This window comes from Passer domesticus, chromosome 8, assembly GCF_036417665.1.
Source record: "Passer domesticus isolate bPasDom1 chromosome 8, bPasDom1.hap1, whole genome shotgun sequence".
NCBI classification, from domain to species: Eukaryota; Metazoa; Chordata; class Aves; order Passeriformes; family Passeridae; genus Passer; species Passer domesticus.
In genome coordinates, this window is record NC_087481.1 from 42,501,500 (window position 1) to 42,524,235 (window position 22,736).

A 22,736-nucleotide genomic window follows, 5' to 3' on the forward strand; every position below is an offset into this window, starting at 1 on the left:
TTGGTCTGTGGAGTGATGGTTGCTTGTTCTTTTGTTGTGGGGGGTTGGGCTGTCTTTGGGGGAAAGTTTAGGTAATCTGTTTTTTTGAGATGTAATAGTTCTGGATGGGGATGAAGGGAGAAGGAGCTGTTTTAATTGTGCCAGATGTCCTGGGAAATGGAGTAATCAGGGAAAACTGAAGAGTGATGGAATTTTCATCTCTGAAAAGCAAGCAAGCTGACAGTGCTTATTACTAATTTTTGGTAGCAAAGTCTGGAAGACCAACTATGATAGTTTTAGGAAGACTGCAATGAAATGCTGCTTTCCAAGCTTCAGCAGAGCAGGTTCTGTTTGGCCTGTTCATCAAATTGTCATCTTTGCTTTCCAGCTGCAAATCTTGTCTGATTTAAACCCTCTGAAAGAGCCTTTTCCCCAAATATTTTACCTGTCTTTTTTCCCACATTATCACTAGTGGTTTTATCATGTCCCTGTGGAGAGGATTGGGCAGAGATAATTCAAGGGCTAGCAGAATTTCTTCTGGAAGTTCTTGGATGAATGCTGCCTTCCTTGTCTTTATGTGCCTACAGGAGTTTTTGTTCTGAAGTTTGTAGAATTTATCAGCTTTAATAAGTGTTGGTTTTGCTTGCAGATGCAGGTGCATCTGTTGCTGATCGTGAGGCCAGTCTGGAGCTAATTAAGTTGGATATATCACGCACATTTCCATCCCTGTATATTTTCCAGAAGGTGAGATGCCTTTAACTTTAGTTATGACAGCTTTAAAATTCTGAATAGTTAAACAAGAAACATAACTGGCCAAATATGGAAGAGTTTTTAGAAGTTGTTTGGACTTCTTAAATGTTTTAAAATGAGAATGAAGTAGAGACACTTAGTGATGGACTATGAGGTTTTTTTCTCCTTGGAAAATTGTATAAGATTCCTATTAATTAGATTCTTATTAATGAATTGATTCCTGTCAATTCCTATTATGAAACTACAGGCAGAAATTAGAGTATTCTCACTGCTACAGAAATCTTGATGCATTCTGGTACACCTTTTCAGGCTTTATGGTTTTTATATAGCTATAATATGTGTATACATGTAGATAAAATAACATGCAATATTGTTATACAGTAACTTGTGCTACTAAGAATTAAAATATCCATTGTCTCTGAAAAGGGAAGTCCAACCTTGGATCTGTACCAGATATCCTCATTTTCTATTATGTACTGATTTCTGCTGAATTATTTAATGGGATTATTGTTACTTTTCTTTTAACATCTCAAAAGCATTTATGGTAATACTTGCAGTAAAAAATAGTATTACTCTAAATGTGAATAAAGCAACAATTCACTAGCTTACTTGCATCTTAAAATATCAGCTTGTTCCTTTCCTGGATTTTTTTGAAAATAAATATTTCTTTTCTCCTTCTACCCTCTCCTTTTATTAGGGTGGTCCTTATCATGATCTCCTGCATAGTGTTTTGGGAGCATATACATGTTACAGACCAGACGTGGGATATGTAAGTATTTGCTGTAAAATGTTTCTAACATGACAAATAAGCCTAAGATGTCATGTATTAAAGTATATTGAATAAACAGGTGTTCTAAACGTTATGTTGCAAGCACTTAAAAAATAATTAAACTTTGGCACTTATTTCATAGCAGTCACAATGATGGTAGTTCTTAGAGACAGTTAAATAGCTGAAAATGTATGGAATGTCAGTGTTGAGTATCTGGATTGCATGGAAAATTTTAAATGGGTGTGTTCATAAGACATTATAGCTCTGACAGACAAAAACCCCATAAGGTGTTAGTGGACTTCCAGTTATCACCTCACTTGTTCTGTCTTACTTTTTCTTCCCCTGTTGCCATTTCCATGGTGATACTCCCTGCTTCACTACTGCACGTCCTAAAATCCAGAAATTCCTTCTTAGTGTCTTGCTGATACAGAATAATCATTCAATCACAGAATAATCATTCTCTCTGAGTTCAGTGAAGAAAAGACAGTTTCCAATGAACATTACTGTGTTTAAAAACAAGCAAAAAAAACCTCATTAAAAAAACTGTCAAAAACCCCTGGACAAACCAACTAAACCTAACATCTCTCTGAATGGTGTTAGCTTACAGAAGCATTTAAATAATGAACAGTAATTTTTGCCTTTGTTCCTGGGGGTACCTAGGAACATCTTTCACAAGCTCTAATGCTTCGTGTTTCAAAACACTTGAAAAGTTTTAAGTCTCATCCATGCAACAAAGCATTATTTAGCACAGGGTGTGTCTTCCTCTCTAAATCAGATATACTTGGGACTCTGCATAAATAACTGGTCGGTTTTTCATGTTCAAATGCTTTTAGGCCTGAATTCTGTCATCTTGTGACCTCATTTTTGGAGTCTCTCCCATATTTTTTAAGTGAGATTACAAACTCTGCAGGTTCTGAGACTGCTTGTTCCCAGGGTGGAGTTTCAAAAGGCAAATAAGTAATTTTTCGTGGATAAGTCTTCTCTTTTCCATTAGAAATATAGCTAGTTTTCATATTTCTTATCACATTCTTTGAATGTTAATGTGGTAGTAAATGTAATGTAATCTTATTTCCACACCTATTTATCCCCCTGAAATGGAAAGCTGATCAACTGTTTCTGATGCATATCAATACTCTTTTCCTTAGTTGGTTAAAATGCTGACTGCGAGGGTTTTTTTAAACGGGAACAGGCAGCATAAATGTTTAGAGAGAGTGGAATAAAGATGATTGCAATTGAAATTGGTAGAATTATTGTTATCATAATGAGTATTCAGATCATCACTTAAATACAAGAATCGTGCTCTTTAATTGCAGGCTAAAGTGTTTTTGGGATAGTAATGGTGGAAAAATGTAAACTTGCACTGCAGCTAACCACCTAGAAGTAATTTTATATATGTGAAAAATTATGGTTTGGCAAGTGGAAAGACATGTATTGACTGTTCTGAAACAGAATTTTGTCTCAGTTCCAATGTATCTGTCTGGGTCTAAACTGTCCCATATGTGAAGTTTTTCTCCATGACTGCTTTTCCCATAGTTTAACAATGAACTTGAGGCCAGGTTTTGTTTCTCATGAGCTCTGCATTCACTCTGTGTGGTTTTAACTTTCTTGTATTTCAAGTCCTGAGGACTTGTGATCCTGAGACCTCCCAGAGTGTCTGAACTGCTGGAATCAAATTGATTGCATGCATAAAAATAATTTATCCACGTTGTTTCTATTCATCTGGAAATGTTATGCAATAGTACTTGATAAATTGCAAACTGTAAATATTTCCATTTCCAAAGATGTAAGATCTACTGAACCCACTCACCTTTATTTGCCCGATGCTTTTCCCACTTGAAGGTACAAGGGATGTCCTTCATTGCTGCTGTGCTCATTCTCAATCTGGAAGAGGCAGATGCTTTCATTGCCTTTGCTAACCTTCTAAACAAGCCATGCCAGCTGGCCTTTTTCCGTGTGGATCACAGCATGGTATGCACAGAGTTTTCTGGTTTTGGACATTAACGTTCTTTTACTTGAAGCATAGTTGTTTTATTGATGACTTCCTTTTGTCCTATTGAATAATGGAGAACTTTAACCTGTGATTACAAAACTGAGAATACCAGGTGCTAATCCATAGAACTCATTCTCATGTTTTGATTTCTCCTCTAGAAACATTTAATCATTTTACTTAGCCTAAGGAGTCACATTGTGCTGTCTTGACATCAGTTCTTGGTGGGGTTTGTGTTGGTTTACAACCAAACATTCTTTTGATGACTGCTTATGATGTGCTTTACTATTCCTACAGATGCTGAAATACTTTGCAGCCTTTGAAGTATTTTTTGAAGAAAATCTTCCTAAATTGTTTCTTCATTTCAAATCATACAGTCTTACTCCAGACATATATTTGATAGACTGGTGAGTTCATAGAACATAGCAAACCTAACCTTAGAACTGTTGGAACACTTTCTACTTTGCTATAGGTCTTTCAACACTGGAAATAAAGCATAAAAAAGACATTCAGTAGGTCTTGTGAAATCACGATGAACTGTTATGTGTAACTGCAGTTCCTCTGGCAAGCTTCAAGCTTTATTAAAAGGGATGTATTCAGTTAAAAAATGAGACAAACAGGAGTGTTCTGTGTGTTCATTTTTTTCCTTCCTGCAGTTACATGACATAAGTAGGGGAGAGGAGGCTACTAACCATAGCAGTATGGTGTGCTATTGTAAGTGACTTGATGAATTGAGCATAATCATCTACTGAAGGAAGCATGACTATAGGATTAGAGACCTTAAAGCAGAGGGAGGACGAAATTTAAGACCTGATTTGAAAAGGGATAAACTTGAAAATGCAGTGAACAATTTAGTAAGGAATAGTAAGGAATGTTCTAAAGCAGAGAGTAGCAAGCTCTGTGTGTCTGTAATGGAAGGCAGTAGTGCAGGCACCCTTGAAGTGTGGTAGTGCTGTCAAAAACAGAATATCTGTTTGTGTGCATAAGGATGAGCTTCATCTAGGAATATTATTAGTTTTTTTCCTTTTAACATGAAAAATTCAGAAATGTATCACAGAAGTGTAGCTGTTGATTTATCATTAGTATATTAATGGGATGTAGCCCTCTATTGAGATTAGTTGTGGCTTTAGATTTAGTTTAGGAAACAAATGATGAACAGAGCTGTTAAACTGTATGGCTTAAATGGGAAAGGTTGAGTCACACAGCTGTGATCTTTGTTGCTTAAGTTCTTATGTGTGTATCACACTCTTGAGTATGAAGAGATTTGTCACTTTTCTAGCCAGAGCTTTCTAAAGGAGATGGCATTCAAATGGAGGATTTCCTGTGGCATCAAAAGAGATGGGTTTCAGAGTACAAGTTCTGACTTCAAGAACTGGAGACTTGTGGATCATTGAAATAGGGAAAAAAATTGTGTAAAATAACTCGTCATCTGCTTACTCTGAACTAATGTAACTGAGGTTTAAAGGAAGTTGTCTTTTCATTTTTCTGAAATAAGTTATAACTCTTTCTTTTTGTTTGTTTTTGACTCATTTGTAGGATTTTTACACTCTACAGCAAGTCATTGCCACTTGATCTGGCCTGTCGTGTCTGGGATGTTTTCTGTAGAGATGGAGAAGAATTCTTGTTTAGGACAGGATTAGGAATCCTTCGGTTATATGAAGATATTCTCCTACAGATGGACTTTATTCATATAGCACAGTTTCTAACAAAACTTCCAGAAGATATTACATCAGAAAAGCTTTTTAGTTGTATTGCAGCTATTCAGATGCAGAATAGTAACAAAAAATGGGCACAGGTGAGTTTCTTGGAAATATATATCAAATCTGACATGTCAGCACATGAATATATGGGGAACTTCTCTTCATGGTTATTTAAGCTGCTTGTCTGACTCCTCTGAGCAGTGGGCACTTCCTTTCTAGTGTCTCATTCTAGAAATTTATCTCCATGCTAATATTGTGGCAATTAATATTGATATTATTATAACACTGGCAGTCTTTATTAAATGATTTACTTTTCCAGGTGTTTGCCTCACTGATGAAGGACAACAAAGAAGGGGACAAGAACCATAGCCCGGCGCCGAAAAGCTAATGTTGAGTGAGGTCCATTGGAAACGTGGAAAACCACTTGATGACAGAGAAGTCTTCACATCACTTCTGTGTAGAAAAAGCACTATAGAAAATGTGAAAATGAAATGGAGAAAAGACACAGCTCTCAGTGGAGTAATGAACTGATGAAATCTTCACCCTTTTGCCAGTATTAGTTTTTGCCATGGGAAGATCTGATTTCACACAGGATACTAAAACCTATGAAACTGAGAAGCGGGGAGTTCATATTTAATACTTTAAAAGAATCAGCTCAATGCAATAAACATTTGTAATAACTTCTGTTGGTACTTTAAACAAATTTTTGAGGCATAACTGTTTTTAAAAATACCACAAAGGCACTTTTTGGAGGGGATGAGGGAAATGCTAAATCTTAAGGCCCCAAAACTGCTATCCAAACCAAATGCTTTGGTACAAACATTACCTCCAAAATTAACAATTTGCAAGTATAGAGGACCAAATAAAGTGGTTTGGTATGTTTATGTGCAAGGTGGTTAAGATTTGGGAAGGGGTATTTTCTTATTTACTTGTTTGGTGTTTTTTTTTTTTTAAGTTGCAGCTTCATTCTTCAGTCTGGGCAAATGTAATTAACTCAGGAACTGTAGACATATTGTGCCCAAACATAGAGCAACAATAATCTGAATTATAAACAGTGGTAAGAACAGGGCTGCTATTTTCACTGTACAGCTTTCAAAGCAAGTGGTGTTTAAGCATTTGTTTTGGTGTATTGATTGTGGAGTAAATGGAGTGGGTATTCTGTGAAAGGGTTTTGCCACCAGAAGTTTTATATTGTTGAGCCATTTCCAACTAAAAAATACTTGTATGTAATGGTGAACACTAGAAAATGACAAGGCTATCTAAAGGCTTTTGTGTTCTCAAAGAAGCAGCCACTTTTAACACTTGGAAATAATGCAGACACAGAATTGTTTTTGAAACTGTCTTTTTATTAGTGTGCAATACTGAAATCCAAAAAGCATCTGTTAAGTGATAATTCTCTAACATCTTTTAACTGTGAGACATAAGGTCATGCTGTATGTGTCACGGCAAATATTTTCAAACATTTCCTGTTCTTGAAGATGCTGTACAACAACCTGTGGTTGTAGGGGACAGAAATTTAAAATGGATAGCACTGCAGGTGGGGAGCACTTGCACTCTCTTGATCCATTTTTTTGCTAATATTTAATGTAAATAAATTCCTTACATGTGGGTTTTTTGTAACTGGTCCCTCTGGAAATCAAGTAAAAACTACCATTATGTATTTTTAAGTGCAGGAGGCTTCCAGTTGTCTGGTGTTTTAAAAGCAGAGTCTGCATAATCGGGGTAAAGATTAGTGTGGTGTAACTTGCGTTGCTATCTGGTTTAAAATCTACATATATGCTACTCATAACATTACAATTTGAAATGTAAATGTCCGATTTTTCTTAACTTATGTATTCACTACTTTAATTGGATCCAATTTGTCTTATATTTTTGTGTTATCTTGTACAGTTTTCTTACTTTTCAACTATAAATCTGTATATAACTGTAAATAGAAGGATCAAGCCTTCCTTTAAGACCACTAGTACCGATTCCCGTGTAAATAAAACTTACAGCAGCTGCGGGCCGTGCTTCTTTCCCTGTGGGCGGCACCGCGGCCTGAGGCCTCCGCCGCCAGGGGCCGCTGTGGCCGCGCCGCGCGGGGCCGCTTCCGCCGGGCAGCACGCGCGGGCCGCCGCCATGAAGCCGGTAGGGGCCGTGAGGGGCGCGGGGAGGGGAGCGCGGGGCTCACGGGCGGACGGGCGGGATGGGGAGCCGTGGTCGCAGCGGCCGGTGCCGCCGGGGTTCCGGGAAGGGCAGAGCGGTGCGGGTGCTTTGGGTGGGCACCGGCGGCGCGGCGCAGGCTCGTCTCTCACCCCGAGAAGAACGCTGACCTTTCAGCGCCTTCGCGATAAGCTTGGGTTGAGTTGAGAAAAATTCCGGTTTCACAGATTCACGGCATGTTCTCAGCTGGAAGGGGCCCGCAAGGGTCGCGGAGCCCAGCCCTGAGCGGCCCGTCCGGGGAGCGATCCCACAATCGCGCTGCTGGCTCCGTGCTCCAACCACGAGCTCAGGGCCGAGCAACCGCACACTGATCCAGCCACTTGTCCCCTTGTAAAGGGACACATCATCCCTAGCAGCGCTTCCGTGCCAGCTCCTCTGCACGGCCTTGCCTTCCCGTGCCCCTCGCGAGGTGATCCCTGCCGTGCCCGTTCCCATCCCGAGCACCCTTGGGAGTGTTTTCGGGTTTGGCTCGGGCCTCCAGGTTTTCCCCGAGCCCGGTTCTGAGCCACGGTGCCTCCCGAGCTCTGGCCCCGGTAACTCTGCTCTGGTCCCGCTGCTGTTGTGAGCAGGCAGCCTCGCCAGGTCCCTGCGGCTGCTGGGCAGGGGGAGTGTCAGGCAGGAGAAAGCCAGAGCTCGGCCTGGGGAGCTGTCCTGCAGGAGGGCGTTTGCCCCAGGTGTGGCCTTGGACGTTTAAATCCCCCGAGATACTTCAGCATGTGCTGGGGAGCAGCAGCACCCTGAGAGGAGAACAGAGTGCTTGGCAGCACACAAATAGCTGTGCCCTAACAAGCTGTGTACCATACCTTGAGTGTTTAAAAGTGATGGACGTAGGGTTTAATAAAGAAGTTGTCAGAGAATGTTTCTGTAAAACATTTGTCACAGTGCTCTCTTCTCAGATATGTAACACAGTTGTGTAAATTTGAGGCTAATTCATGATACTGTTAGCAAGGAACATATTGTTCAGTCCTAATAGAAATAGGAACTCAGAGATCTTAAACACTGGAATAAATTTTGCAAAGACTGTTAACATGTCAGTGACTTGTAGCTTTCTGTTTGTTTTCTAGAGAAAAAACACAAAGCGAGTTCCAAGTTTTCGCAAGTTACTGAGAACTAGTCAAATAAAACTTGACAATAAATTAAAGAATAAACAGTTCAAGCAGAAGAGTGCTGCTAAGAAGTATCGTAAAGAACAAAAGAAGCTAAGGGAGGCTGTCAGAGATGCTATTTCTAGAAAGCCTTTTCCACTGGAGGAATGCAAGAAGAAACAAGTTGGTAAGTGTTTGCTCAAGTGTGGGGGGTACTGAATATCCTGCTGCTTCCTGTTGTGAAACTGGAGAAAACAACATTTCATTTTCTGTATACATGTAGTTGCTGTTCCTGTTGAAAGAACGGGAGACTTTTGAACATACAAAATGTGGCCATTCTGGCACCTAAAACTGTTAAAGATGGTAAAAATGTGTTTGCACTGATCATTATTGGATGTCACAGTAAAGGGGCAGTTTTCTGGGATAACAAAACCCACGTGCATAAAGGTCAGTAGCTCCTGGTAAAAAGCAAGGCATAAAGTGGTCTCAAAAGTGTAGGCAGAGTTAGGTTTTCAAGAGTGATTATACATATGGGATCTTAACCTGTAAACATTGTCTTCTAAAATAGCTAAAAAATGGGAAGAAAAAGAAGAAGAAGAAGATGCTCTTCCACTGGACATGATGGATGAAGATGACTTAAAATTAATGGAGGATCTGGCCCAAAAAGCATCCTTTTTAACCAGAGATCTTTCTTCTAAGTGAGTTGCAATGTCTCCTTTTCATACTAATTCAGCCTTGTGTGGTTAATATGTAATTATTATGTAAAGTAATACATTTGTCAGGAGGTCTCTTTCAGTCTGGTGTTTCTTTGCAGCTCTGGTTTAATGTTTCCTCAGCCTGTCAGTACTTCAGTATTGATGTGTCAGTGGGTATCAGTGCATTCAGGTGCTCTGTGTTACCTTCAGGGTACTGTTTCTGCAGTGTTCCTTCCTGGGAGGTCCCTGTGAGATGAGTAGTGTCCCTCAAACAAAAGAAATGCTTTTAAGTGTAAGCAGAGTCTTTGTTTTTTAATATATAGTGTGTTCAGGACATTCCCTGGACTATGGACCACTATACATATTGCACTGTAAATTGCTGGAAAAAATAAAAAGGATTCTGTAAGCCATGTCTGTAAACATATGCAACACCAAAACATTCATACAAAAAATCTGTTACCAGTTTTGTGGAACAAGGCATTGGGTAGAGTTCACAGTGACCTGTGTAGAAAAGTGGTGCTCCTAATTGTAGAATAGTGTTAATAAATACACTTCTACAGAGTTGTCTGGTTAGATGATTGTTTGAAAATCTTAGCTTGCCTTTTTTGATGGATGTGAAAAGACTCTCCGTGCTGCTGTAGGGTGGCTTTAATCTGTTAAGGCTGATTCTGCTTAGTAATTAATAATGTAGTCTAGTTTCAAAGGAAAGGCATAAATGGCTTTTATGTACAAACTTGCAGTTGTGCTGCATGGTCTCTTGTAGCCACACTACAAGTTCTTGAATTAGAAGAATTTTGTTTTAAACGTGCCCATTTCCCCTAATGAACTGGGTGTGACATAAGTTTAAAGTCTTGCAAAACTCAAAATTTATTATGTGGTTTTGTTTAGAGATATTTTGCAAAATGTAGTTCTATGTGTCTTACATGCATTATGCCAGAATGTTTTTAGATTGGTAGGAAAACAGTGGAAGTTGTTGCTCTTTTACCTGATTTACTGTTATGGGCTTTTAGTTCCTTTCATAGTGTTCCCTTAAATTGGAGAACTTAGCTTTCTTTACTCTGGTCAGCTACAATCTGTCTTAAAAACTTGTCAGATATTACACCACTTACAAGTTGGTGCTCATATTAGCACAGACTAAATACTTACCCTCCTGTACATTTATGTGCAGCTCAGGAGCACAGCTGTGAAAGGGTGCCACACCACGCTGGGTTTTTGCTGCTGTCACTGAGAGGGGTGTGTGACACAGGCTGTGCCAGTGGGCAGAGCAGAAAAGTGATAGTGATAAAAACAGCCATGGAGTAGGGTAGATAGAAATGGTCACTGACCCTCTCATTGTCACATCCTGGTTAAACCTCACCTGGAAGGACACAGTGGGCCATGTTAAGGAGGCTCTGGGCTGTTGCCCAGTGAGGGATCCTGGTGCTGCTGGGTGCTGGTGGGGTCCTTCATGGCAGGACTGCTTGGGGTGGTTTAACACGTCTCCACCCTGCCAGGGCAGCCACTCTGCTGTGGGGGAGCACAGGGGGGAAGGAAGGACAAGTGAAACAGCACCCTGGCCTGGGGGAGAGGCAGCCACTTAATCCAGCTGGTTAGGGATGGCTCTTGTCTAATTACATGGCTGGTTCAGTTAGTTTGCCTCTTATTTTTCAGTGAACCTGTTCACGTCAAAAAACGAAAACATGAAAGTGTGATTGAGAAATATGAGAAGGTGCCAAGACGTTTGCAAACAGAGCCAGAAAAAGAACTCATCCATCTGCTCCCCATCAAAGACAAAAGTGGCATAATTCCTCAAGCTGTGGAAAAGCCAGGTAAGACACAGATTCTGGAACTGGCATAGTAGCCAAGAAGTATATAATTTATTTGTTCAAAATTTCACAGTGTTTATTATGTGCTTGACGCTAGATACTCTGTTTTTGCAGTTCTCAATGTTGCACATGACGAAGAAGAGGACACGGAAGATATGGAGGAAGGAGAGGGTAATAAAACATTTTGGGTTTTTTTTTTTTTTTCCATATCACTTACATACCTGAAAAGTATTTTGCTGTTCCTCAAGGAGGTTTGCAATTGAAATGTATTTTGTTCAGGATGTTTTTGGATATGTTTATTACCATGTTGCCACCAAAGCATAATAACCATTATTCAAAGCTTGCACTCTTACCTGATACAATCTCAGGAATGGTTGGCTTGAAATCCTCTTTCTTCAAAATTATTTCGATTTTTCGCCTTGAACTGCTGCTTGCATGAAGTGGAACAAAAATTAATCAGTGGGTTAATATAAGATCTAGCAAAGTCATTCTTAAAGCTTTCTTGACTATGGAACTTCTTGAGTTAGTCTTTCTTCTTGTGTGGCCTTCCCAGGATACCTGTTTGAAATGCAGTATCTGCAACATGGTATTTGTTAAGTGACTTCCCCTCTTTTCTGACTCTTCATATCTGTGCCAGACTTTAATGAGGAACCCCTGCCTGTTCTCACTCCTGAGGAAATGGCTGCTCAAAGGAGACAGAAGCTACAGGAGAGGAAGATGCACATAGCTGCCTTAGCATCTGCCATTCTCTCAGAGCCAGACAGCAATGTAGGTACATTTACTTAACCTGCATGTACAAGTGTGTGTGTTGTTCACTCATTTAAGAAACAAAGATCTGGATGAGCAAACAGTAGCAAAACCCCAAGAATATATGAGTAGAACAAGGAGAAGGTCAGTGTTGTATCACTTTCATTATTTTTCTTGTTCCTTAAGCGTGACCCTTATGTAAGCTCTGATTTCAGGGTTATATCTGATAGTTCTCAGTGCTTCAGGATATACTGATAATTTTCCTGTAATTCTGTGCAAGTTTGTAATAGCAGGATATTTTGAGCATTCCTGAGACTAAATTTTGAGATATCTATAATTTCCTGTCTCTTTATGCAATGCTAAGTAGAGTCTGAGTAACTGCTGAGTTAATGTACATTGTGCTTGTCCCTTGGTTTGCAGTTAACTTTCATCTGGTGTCTGCCTGTTTTCTTGAACCAGATTAAGAAGCTGAAGGAGCTGCGTGCCATGCTGATGGAGCAGGATCCTAACGTGGCTGTGATTGTTAGGAAGCTGGTCATGGTGTCTTTGATGGAGATATTCAAAGATATTGCACCTTCATACAAAATTCGGCCTCTGACCGAAGCAGAAAAGGCTACCAAGGTGAAATATCAAATCTATGGTTAAGAATGTTTTCAGCTATGCCAGATACTAAGACTGATTTGTTTAATATGATTTTATGGTTTTGAGCAAAGGGGACAAATACACAAATACTTGTGGAAGCTCGTAAGCTTCCACAAATGACACTTTCAGGAAGAGAGGCTTTGGTTTTGAGCATTAAATTCTTACATACTGCCTTCAATAAGTAGGTGACATGCAGGTGGTGATGGAGGGGAAAAGTAGTGTCTGAAAGTAGTATACCAAACCTGGGTGACTTTCCTCATGAGCCTTGGAATAAGGACCTGCACTAAAGAGAGTTAGAAAGAAAGCAAATTATGCAATATTGTCACCTAACTGGCATAGATTTCTTTGTAATATGTTCAACAATTTGTTGAACAAATGCAGAGTAACTTGTTTTCTGGAGCTTGTTTTTAACCAATTTTTAGAAGGTTTTTTGGATATAGTTTTAGTGCAGTTTAGAGTCATGGTTTTAAAATAGCATCTAGTTGATAATGGTACTTCAAGCTCTATAAATGAAATAGGCCTAGTTAGAAAAAGCCCTCTGAACACATCTGTAGAAAAATGCAGATATGTTTTATTTTTAATACATTTCTAGGAATGTCTGTCTAGAAGAAAAAGCTACTTAGATATCTGATACTTGTTTTAAAATATCAAATTTTTTTTCACCACCATTGGCTAATGTCCATATTTAGCTCTCCAAATAAAATGTCATTTCCATTATGTTTACAGGTTAAAAAAGAAACACAGAAACTGAGAGAATTTGAAGAAGGCCTTGTAAGCCAGTATAAATTTTACTTGGAAAATCTGGAACAAACAATTAAAGGTACAGTTAACACTTCTCATTTTTCACAGTAAAGGCAAAATTGTTTGCATCAGTTTCCCTCCTCTGAAGGAATGGTACCTTCTGTCTTTGAGATAGCACTTGCATGAAGTACATATGCAATCACTAAAACTTTAAATATTTATAAGATCATCATTATTCTGAAGAGTAATCACTAAAAATAATATTTTTTTTGCAGATTGGAAGCAAAGGAAAATGAAGAAAAGCAATGTCATCTCATTAAAGGCATATAAAGGTCTAGCAGAGGTAGCAGTGAAGTGTCTGTGTGAGCTGCTTGTAGCCCTACCCCACTTCAACTTCCACAATAACATTATTGTTCTCATTGTTCCACTCATGAATGATCCATCAAAAATGGTAAGTGATTTTCTGATTCGAGAAAGAGTTCTTGTTTTGTGTGAAAAATAATTATTTCTGAGCTTTATTCCACAATATCCAGATCTTTTGGTCGTATGTGTTTGCTATTTTACAGGCTGTGTGCACTTCATAATTAGTAAATACCATGGGTACTGTCTGTTACTAGCTATTGTTGTGGATTTGGCTTTACAGAACAATTCCTGTGTTTTGCTTTTCAGATTTCTGAACTGTGTGTTGAGGCTGTTAAGAAGCTCTTTAAACAGGACAAGTTGGGCTATGCTTCACTTGGTGTAGTTAAAGTAATTTCTGGCCTTGTGAGGGGTAGAAATTATGATGTCAGACCTGAGGTAAGAGTCTTTCTGTTGTACCTCACAATATTCTTCTGTCAAAAGTTTCAAAAATCCCCGAATGTTAAAGTTACTGCAGCTGCTGGCCACAGACAAAGCAGAATTTCCTCACTGTCAGGCCATAGACAGTTCAGGATTAGGCTGAGGCAGAGAGTTAGAGAGGTATGGGGCAAGGGAAGGAGACTGGGAGGTAGAGATCAGATTCTGCCAGAGACGTGGCTTAAGTCAGGCAGGGAGAGGCAAATGGAGGAATGGATAGAAATGGACAGTGCTGGGGAAGGAGCTGGGAGCAGGGATCAAGAGATACAGGTGTAGGAACAGGAGGGGAGTAAACAGAAGAACCTTTGACCAGCAAAGCCCACTAGATGGAATAGAATTCAGGATTTCTTACCCTAGTTCCTATCAAGTTGTAGATGACCTTTCATTGTATTTATTTTATTTTACAATAGGTGTTAAAAGTATTTCTTCACTTAAGAATTAAGGAAGTAGAATTACAAAAAGATTCTGAAGACATTGCACCAAAGAAAAAGTTCATGACTTACAAAGAGAAAAGAAAAAATCTTTCCAGAATGCAAAGAAAGGTACGACATGTGCTCTCTCATGCTCTACTTCTGTTACTTAGTGTAGCAATTTGTTCCAGCAGTGATTGCACATCTGCTGTTGCCATTGTTAACTCTCAGCATCAGTGATCAATTTTTGCATGGTACTTGAAAATTTATGAGGTTCTAGAGGGAATTTAATTATCTCCCTATTTTTTCCTCTTTCCTGTGTTGATAATGCTTTTGATTGGTTGTTTCTGATAGGACAAGGGTTACCCTGTAGAATCACAGGGTGGCTTAAGCAACTCACCAAGCATAGAAAATTTATTCTCTGGGTATCTTTTCAACATGGATATCCAGACTGGTTGGAAACATTGGATCTGTTGTCTTAAAATCAACTGTATATTTTCAGTGGAAAAAAGCAGAAGAGAAACTGGAACGAGAACTCCTGGAAGCTGAAGCATCAGAAAGTAAAGAAAAGAAACTGAAGCTGGTAAATAATTTAGACATTATTTCCCTGTGGCAGCTCCTAACCCTTTTGTAACTAAGTGTCTTCCCTCCATCCCAACCTGGCAGCACTCCACATCTCTTGACCATGCTGTTAGCTAACAAACACTTTGCCTGTGACAGAGATCTAGGTTTTAGTAAACCACACTCAGTTTAGCCAGGAAGGCCAGGGTAGCCATTCCTGTTCTCTTTGTGCTGGTCTGCTCTAAATGGTATTGAATCCATTGACAAAAGTTCTCCAGGTGCCTGTTCCACAGGACACTGTGTAGTGGGGTACAGCCTCTCAGAGTGGCCTTTGGGCAAAGGAGGAGTGTGGCTGTAGCCAGGAGAGAGCCAGGAGCAGGAGAGCACTGGAGGACTTGAGCTGTTCAGTGTAAGAAGAGCAGAGATGGCAGTGCCAGGACTGCTTGGGAAGGCCTGGGTGCAGGCTTGGACAGAGAAAATAATTTCAGTTGAGTTTAGGTGAAATAGAAATGTTTATTTCACGTGATTAAGTATTTTTGTTTTCTTTCCCTCAGCACACAGAGACCTTGAATATTGTATTTGTAACATACTTCAGGATCTTGAAGAAAGCTCAGAAGTCTCCACTTTTGCCAGCTGTGCTAGAAGGTCTTGCAAAGTAAGAACTGACTACCTTCTTTTGTGTGTGTTGGAAAAGATATAAAGCACTAAAGAAATTTTTGTCTTAAGCAGTGAGAAAAGATAGTCCATAACAAATTAGTTGGAATTTGTTTCTCTGCTGAAGTTTTCTGCTATTTCCAAAACCATTTCAGTGTGATTTGAAATTTCACGTGATAGAATTGATGTGGTGCAAACTCCTCAGGGTGTGATGTGATTCCATTCTTTTGTCTGATTAATTGCTAAAGGACACAAGCATGTCTTTAATGCTCTAGAAAAGCCATAAATGTTGAGGGCTGAATTATTCTTTCCTGTGAAGATAGTAAATGTTCAGCATTTGATTTAGCCTGCTTTTAAGGTGTGGATCTTGGCAATTCAGAACACTTTGAACTGAGTTTACAGATAATGTCTATAATTTAAAACTGAAAATCTCTTTGATTGCAGGTTTGCTCATCTCATAAATGTGGAATTTTTTGATGACCTATTGATTGTCCTTCATTCTCTTATTGCATCTGGGGTAAGTTCAATTTTATCACAGTTTTCTTAAAATTACTTTCTTTTGGGTACTTAATCAGTTTTGTATTTTTAGGATTTAAGCTATCGTGAGAGTCTTCATTGCATTCTCAGTGCTTTTCATATACTCTCTGGTCAAGGTAGGAGATTTTTAAAAACAAACCTTTGTTTAATATTTAATATTTATTTATGGTAAATAAATGGAGTAAATGTGTTTATTTGGGATTATGTTTATAGGTGATGTTCTTAACATTGATCCAATGAAATTTTACACACATCTGTACAAGACACTGTTCAGCCTACATGCAGGTAATTCCAGATTCCTATTTTCACTGTTCACCTACATAATGATAATGATATTCTGTTTCCTTGCTATCAAAGCCTTTATGTAGCATTAATAAACTGCACTTTTTAAAGATATCTGATTTCTGAGAAGATTGTTGTCTGTTGTCTGCTTTTTTTTCTCAAGTTGCACATTGCATTACTGCAATACAAATACTGGAATTATTATTCCAATACATGGTAACAGGTTCTGTTTGTGTCATTTCATTAGGGAATGCCAAATATTTGGTCTTGGATAAGCATTTAGTCTGTCCTCTGTTTTTTTACTTCCTTATAATTATTTCTTTCAGTTGCATTTTAAAAATTCTTGTCTTTTTTCTCTAATTCTCTCTCCAATAAAGAAAAAAGGATTTTTCCAATTCTAAAAATAATTTAAATTTATATTCTGCTTTAAAAAAAATTCTAGTATATATTTGTGATTGTTATAATGATAACATTTTAATGTTCTAATCTAAATTTTCCAGTAATTCTGAGAAGTTGAAAAATTGATGAAAAAAAGATTTATAAAATTTGAAATTAACATCATTTTAATTAACTTTAGTAATGTGGATTCACTAGGAATAACCTGTTAAGAATAAACATTCTGCTGTTCTGGATGGGTGAAATACTAGATCTTTTCACTTTTTAATAGTTCATAGAAAATGATACAATGAATGCATTTAGGATTAAAACAATAGCAGAATTCTAATCAGCATTGTTTATAACACTAATAAGCAGTGTTTAATGATTATATACTTTCGATGGAATACGTATTTTCTTAGAAAGAAGCACAGAAACAAGGGTACATTTTTTCTGTTCAAAGCTGGACCATTTTGACCAAAGAAGGGTGGATGTTTAATGTGTGCATCACTGAGAGGTGTCTGAGCCTCCCAGCTTCCATGCTGTTCTCAGTGCCAGTGCCAGCCCCTAGCAGGGTACACAGTGTTTGTCCCTGAAGTGATTCTTTACTCTTTGTGTGGAATTCTGCTTTTGAGGTGGCACCAACGAGGACATAGGGATTGTGCTGCAGTGCCTGGATGTCATGTTTGCCAAGAGGAGAAAGCAAGTCTCCCAGCAACGAGCTCTTGCTTTCCTGAAGCGACTTTCCATCCTTGCTCTTCATGTACTTCCAAATTCCAGTGTTGGGATCTTGGCAACAAACAGGGTATTCATGCAAGTAAGTTTTACTTGTTCAAATTTTTAGGTTACTGGCTAAAAGTTACGGAATTTTTTTTGTTAAAATTATTTTGTGCCAATTTTTTAAAGCATCTTTAACAAGAATGATGAAAACAGAATATGTTTAAATGCTGAGGAAACTGACTGAAGTGGAATGAATCCTGAAACTGACTCAACCGTGTTAGAATTGGGTGGGTAGTACAAACAACTCAGTTTCTGGGGGTTTTTTGTGTTGTAGACATTCCCAAGGATGGACCTTTTACTGGACAACGAATCTCAAGGCAGTGGAGTTTATCTCCCAGAATTAGATGAACCAGAGCATTGCAATGCCCAGAACACAGCACTGTGGGAGCTGCATCTCCTGCAGGTTTGTAACTCATGGGTTTGGGAAGTAACAGCAGTAAATAGCTGCTCAATGTTTAGGTGCTTTGCACAAATGGAGAGCAAAGGTCTTCAGGCTTGTCTGTTAGATCTTGGCCCATATGAGCCTCTTCCAGCAGAGTGGAAGAAGACCACCACAGTGGTATGGAAGGATGAGCTCAGAAGGGGACTGGTTCATACTTCAGGTTGCCTTATTAGATTCCTTTGGAGAGTTTTTAGAGCTGTTAAGTTCCCTTGCAGTCCAGCCCTTCTTCCAAGGGGAACTGACACCTTAATGTGTCATTCCAGTCAGGGTTTGGAGAGGGCTTCCTCTGTCTTGGTCCCTGTTTTCTGGGAGTAGGAATTACCTAACTGTGGAGAGTCATGCTCACAGCATGATATGAGGGAATAAATGCATGACATTAATCCCACAAACTGACTGATTTTGAGGTACTCAGTTTCTAAAATAAAAGCAGTCCTTCCATCTTATGAATTGGAAATAAACATGAGATTCTGTAGATGAATACATTATCCCTTACTGTCTGTCTATTGACTTCATTCTTCCTTTCTTTCAGAGACATTATCATCCAACAGTGCAGAAATTTGCATCTCACCTTATTGCTGGAGCTCCAACTGAAGGCTCAGGAGCTCTTCCACTTGATTTGAGCCAAAGGTGAGTTATCAAAGAGTTCCTTTATTTATAACAGGTCCTGAAAGGAAGCTGTTGCTTATACTACATTAAAGGAATTCCTAAAAATAACTAAAAACTCTGATCTTCAAACTCTCTTTCTTCTTCTGCCAGTACAGAATGCAGAATCCTGGCTGCCTTTTTTTTCCCCCCGTTTTTTTCCCTTTTGAGACTTGTTGCCAGGCTGTGACAAGGATAAACATCTCAAAGTGCAGTGTGTTTTCTTCCCCTGGGAGCAAAATACCTTTAGCAGCAGCCCTGATCTGAATATGGATCAGGATCACTGAACTGTGGCTGTCCAGTGGAAACTAGAACCCAAGTTGCAGTGTAAGGTCTGTACAGGTTAAAACATGAGAACAGGCATCCAGGCTCAGACTGGGATCTAATTCAGCATCCTGTACTTGGCAGTGGCTGGCAGCAGGTGCCTTGTGAAAACTAACACCAGGGCATACGTGTGAGACATGCCCTGAGCAGGCCTCTGGCAGGTTTCAGCCTGGTGGATTTCCTGAACTGATACCATTTTCTGTTAGTATCTCTCTCTTCATGGAGTTCTTTTCAAAACTGTTCAATGTCCCTTGAATCAGAGCACATATTCTGCAAATGCAGCATTGTTTGGTAAGGGTTCTGTGAGTCCACAGCTCCTTATGCTGAGATCTGCTTTCTCTTGTTTTGAACCTGGTGCATTTGCTTCAATTAACAGCCCCTGGTTCTTGCTCTGGGAGCTGGAGTGCACAACCTGCTCAATCACTCTTCCTTTCCATACATTTTACTGCCTGTTCCTGAATGTTTACCAGTTTAAGCATTTCAAGATGAGATTGGAGACTCAGTTGCAGTATTTGAGATGTGGATGATCTATGGATTTACACACTGATGTAACTAATTTCTGTTGTGTTCTGTTTCTTTTTAACTCCAAACAGCACTAAAGTCACAATCCCATAAAAGCATCTGTCATAACAAGAAGATAATTTTTTCTCTAAGTGATAGTGGTCTGCTCAGAGCCTACTGTTTTTATGTAGAGTTGCTTTTTCCAGCACTAAATTTCATTTGCCACTTTTCTGATCATCTCATACAGTCTGTCTGCAGTTCTCTACAGGTAGCTCGTTCTTACTACTACAAATAACTTGGTGTTCTGCAGCTCTTTTTTGAGCATGTTTGAAAGTGCAGGTCTTGGAAAAAACCTTGTGGAAACCCAGTTTCTTCCTGCCATTGCAAAAAATTATCATAGACTCCTGTCCTCTGTTTCATGTCTTTTAACCAGTTTTTTTCTGTGGTGGTCCTCCCTGTTCTTCCATGGATGTTTTTTTCATGAAACCCTTTGGCAAGAAACTGTTGGAAATTTTGGCAGATTGTGTCAGCTAAGACCATCTTTACCTACGTTTTTTCCATCCCCTTTTTCAAATACGTACAGATCAGAGCTCTGGAAAGACAACTGTTTTGTTGTGTGTATTTAGACACATTTTACTTAATTTGACTAGCCTTATTTCCCAGCCATTGGCTCCTGACCTTTTCCAGGTGATGCTCATTACTCTGAAGAGTTCTCCTGAAGTAGGGAGGGGGAGAGTGGGATTTGTGTGGGATGCTGCTCTTGGATTGGTGATAGATCAGCTGAAGTTGTATTTATCTAATGCCATTTTTCTTTCACTGTTTATTTACTGTAGGTCTGCTACAGAACTTTTTGAGACATACTGTATGAAGGGAATGACCTTTAATCCTCCTGTTGCTTCAGTAACACCCAGAAGAAAGGTACTGTTCTCATTGCTCTGTCCTTTTTTAACCATGTGACACACCAATATATCTGTATCTGCTGGCTCACTGTGCAGTGCCCAGGCACTGGCACACTCAGTGTGGCTTTCTGGGTTCTGTACTTTCTGCATCAAGTACATTTTTTAAACTGGGATTAGATAGGACTGAGTATAAGGAAGGAAAAAATAGCTCTATAAATAGTCCTACCTCCCACAGCATCAGTTAACATAGCAAGATTAATATGGTAGCTGTTATTTTGCACTTTGCAGTGGTTCAGTGCAGATTTCTTGGCTCTTTGCTGTAATGATGAACTAATGTTTGTTCACAAAGCAATAATAAAGAGCCAGCTCTTTCCCCAGGGTGGGTAGTTGCCAAGACAGCTGGATTTCCAGAGCATTTGATTCAGTGTGCTGAGGGATGCTGATCCCTGTTAGTGTCACTGCAGCTTTAAAGTGGAAATTTGAGAGGAACAAAGGGTTAATATAAAAAGAGGATAAATGGGGGAGGTGTGTTTGTATCCTCAGTGCTGGATGTGTCCCAGATGCCAGCCTCCATTAATGTCCAGTTAGTGTCCTTTAAAAAGAGATAATTTTCCTTCTTTCTAATGGAAACATTATAATTATAACCTATTAACTTTTTCAGTGCTCCACTTTGTAACTCAGGAATGTTGGTTGAAGCCTTGAGAGGGCAATTTTTCTTTCAATTTTAGAGAAGCAACTTTTGAAAATATGTTTGTGCTTAACTTACTCAGTTGTTTTATAATGACTCCTTGATATGTGTCCTGCTGGGAGTTACATGAGTAGCTCTGACAGAGCAAGGTTGAGAACAGCAGATGGGAGAAAATGAGGGTTGAATAAGGAAATGCACAAGCTCCTTTAGGGAGCAGAAACAGTGCAACAGCAAGATCACAAAGTGTCCATAGATGGCTATCTATAATGGACCTAAGTGGGAAAATTACCTTGAGGCCTTGCCTGCTCTATGGCTGTTTGGCTCATTTAACAAATTTTGGCAGTTATCTGAGTTTTACCCTCTGTGTTCTGCATGTCCTTTGTGTGCCAGGCTGCCAGCATCTCCCTGCTCTTGACAGAAGAAGCTCCACACTGGAGCCCTGTGCACCTCTAAAGGGAGGCTCTCATTTCTCTATGAGTGCACAAACTACTTGGCTCTGGAAATTTTAAGACTTTCACAGGGAAGTTTCAATCATATACATGATCATCATTCTTTATTTGAGCACCAGGAAAATGCAGGGCTCCAGGTGTGGCTGGTGGCAGAAGGGTGAGGGGATTCCTTTCTGACTCAGAACCTGTGCTGTGAGCATTGTTGCCTTTTGGTCAGAGGTGCTTATTTGTAAATGTGTGCTGTCACCAAACTGCCTGATTTGTATTTGTAAGGTGTGTGAACCCCCCACCCTGAGCTGGAAGCCATGGCTGTGTGTAGTAGGTAATCTTCTAAAGCCCAGCTTAGCACAAACCAGAAAAGCCTCACCAAACCCACGAGTTTATGATGGACTGCCTGACACGGTGCTTGCCAGCTGAACAGGTCTGGTCTACATGTCTGGGACCACAGGAGGGAAACAAGACTGCTAAACTAAGGTAGACACGGAAAACATGGCCTTGTTTAGTAATACAACTCTTATTTTGTAATTTTCAGGATACCTTCTCGCACATGGATTCATTTGTAGATGAAGAACTAAACAAACAGCTTCAACAACACATCAGTGAGACTGTTGCCCACAAACCCTTGGATTTTGCTAAGCACTTGAAGGAATCATCCTTGGCATAAATGTATCTATCAATCAAGTTCACTTGGATTCTTAATTATGGAGAAAGATTGGCTGAAAGAAATCACCAGTCATCATAAAAGGAATACAAGCAGGCTTTTGTGTGAATATAGAAACACAGGAAAATGTAACAGCAGTTTTTCACAGTTACAGGCCTGTTCCCCTAACCACCAAGCCCATGTTCCTGGGGCTGGGGAATCACAATGAACTGTCATGTCAGTTTTTTAAAAATATATAAACCCAAATAATTTAAGAATTGTTTGCAACCATGCACAATTGTATTTTTCTTTATGTATTTTTCTAATTTTTATAACAGAATATAGATATACACGTTTCTGCAAACTCACTGGGTTGTGCTGATAACTTAATAAATATTCTGAAAATGTTAACATAATGTTGACTTCTTGATGTCTAAGTTACCTAGACATTTGGAATATGTATTGCATTTTTCCTGTTTTTCTTCTGATGTCTTCTAACCATTTATCTCATCTTGAAATGATTTTAAATTTGGTGTTTTTTTCTCCTCTGATGAATCTTGACACTGGCAAATTAAAAATACTGAATTTCAGTTCTAAGCTGTCATCATGACTG

The 22,736-nt window shown here is 39.2% G+C and overlaps 2 protein-coding genes across 8 annotated transcripts in view; both read left to right on the forward strand.

The window, feature by feature from the left end:
• Nucleotides 1-5,869, forward strand: part of TBC1D12 (TBC1 domain family member 12) — a 40,136-nt gene extending 34,267 nt beyond the window's left edge. For all 6 annotated transcript variants that reach the window (XM_064430862.1, XM_064430861.1, XM_064430859.1 and 3 more), the window contains 6 exons: nucleotides 629-723; nucleotides 1,427-1,498; nucleotides 3,338-3,466; nucleotides 3,783-3,892; nucleotides 5,022-5,280; nucleotides 5,505-5,869. In XM_064430862.1, the coding sequence (XP_064286932.1) occupies nucleotides 629-723; nucleotides 1,427-1,498; nucleotides 3,338-3,466; nucleotides 3,783-3,892; nucleotides 5,022-5,280; nucleotides 5,505-5,573 (734 nt within the window). In that variant the 3' untranslated portion in view covers nucleotides 5,574-5,869. The remainder of the gene's footprint in view (nucleotides 1-628; nucleotides 724-1,426; nucleotides 1,499-3,337; nucleotides 3,467-3,782; nucleotides 3,893-5,021; nucleotides 5,281-5,504) is intronic.
• Nucleotides 5,870-7,194: 1,325 nt separating this feature from the next.
• Nucleotides 7,195-22,720, forward strand: NOC3L (NOC3 like DNA replication regulator). 2 transcript variants are annotated; one of them, XM_064430858.1, is made up of 21 exons: nucleotides 7,195-7,312; nucleotides 8,452-8,659; nucleotides 9,041-9,170; nucleotides 10,818-10,975; nucleotides 11,087-11,143; nucleotides 11,610-11,740; nucleotides 12,179-12,340; nucleotides 13,088-13,181; nucleotides 13,378-13,553; nucleotides 13,772-13,900; nucleotides 14,350-14,481; nucleotides 14,852-14,932; nucleotides 15,465-15,565; nucleotides 16,009-16,081; nucleotides 16,154-16,217; nucleotides 16,315-16,386; nucleotides 17,394-17,575; nucleotides 17,813-17,941; nucleotides 18,510-18,607; nucleotides 20,281-20,365; nucleotides 22,016-22,720. In XM_064430858.1, exons 1-21 carry the CDS (start codon nucleotides 7,304-7,306, stop codon nucleotides 22,145-22,147), a joined length of 2,403 nt encoding a protein of 800 aa, XP_064286928.1. In that variant the 5' UTR covers nucleotides 7,195-7,303; the 3' UTR covers nucleotides 22,148-22,720. The 2 variants fall into 2 exon arrangements, with proteins under 2 accessions (XP_064286928.1, XP_064286927.1); XM_064430857.1 differs by lacking the exon at nucleotides 7,195-7,312 and adding an exon at nucleotides 7,370-7,427.
• Nucleotides 22,721-22,736: the final 16 nt, after the last annotated feature.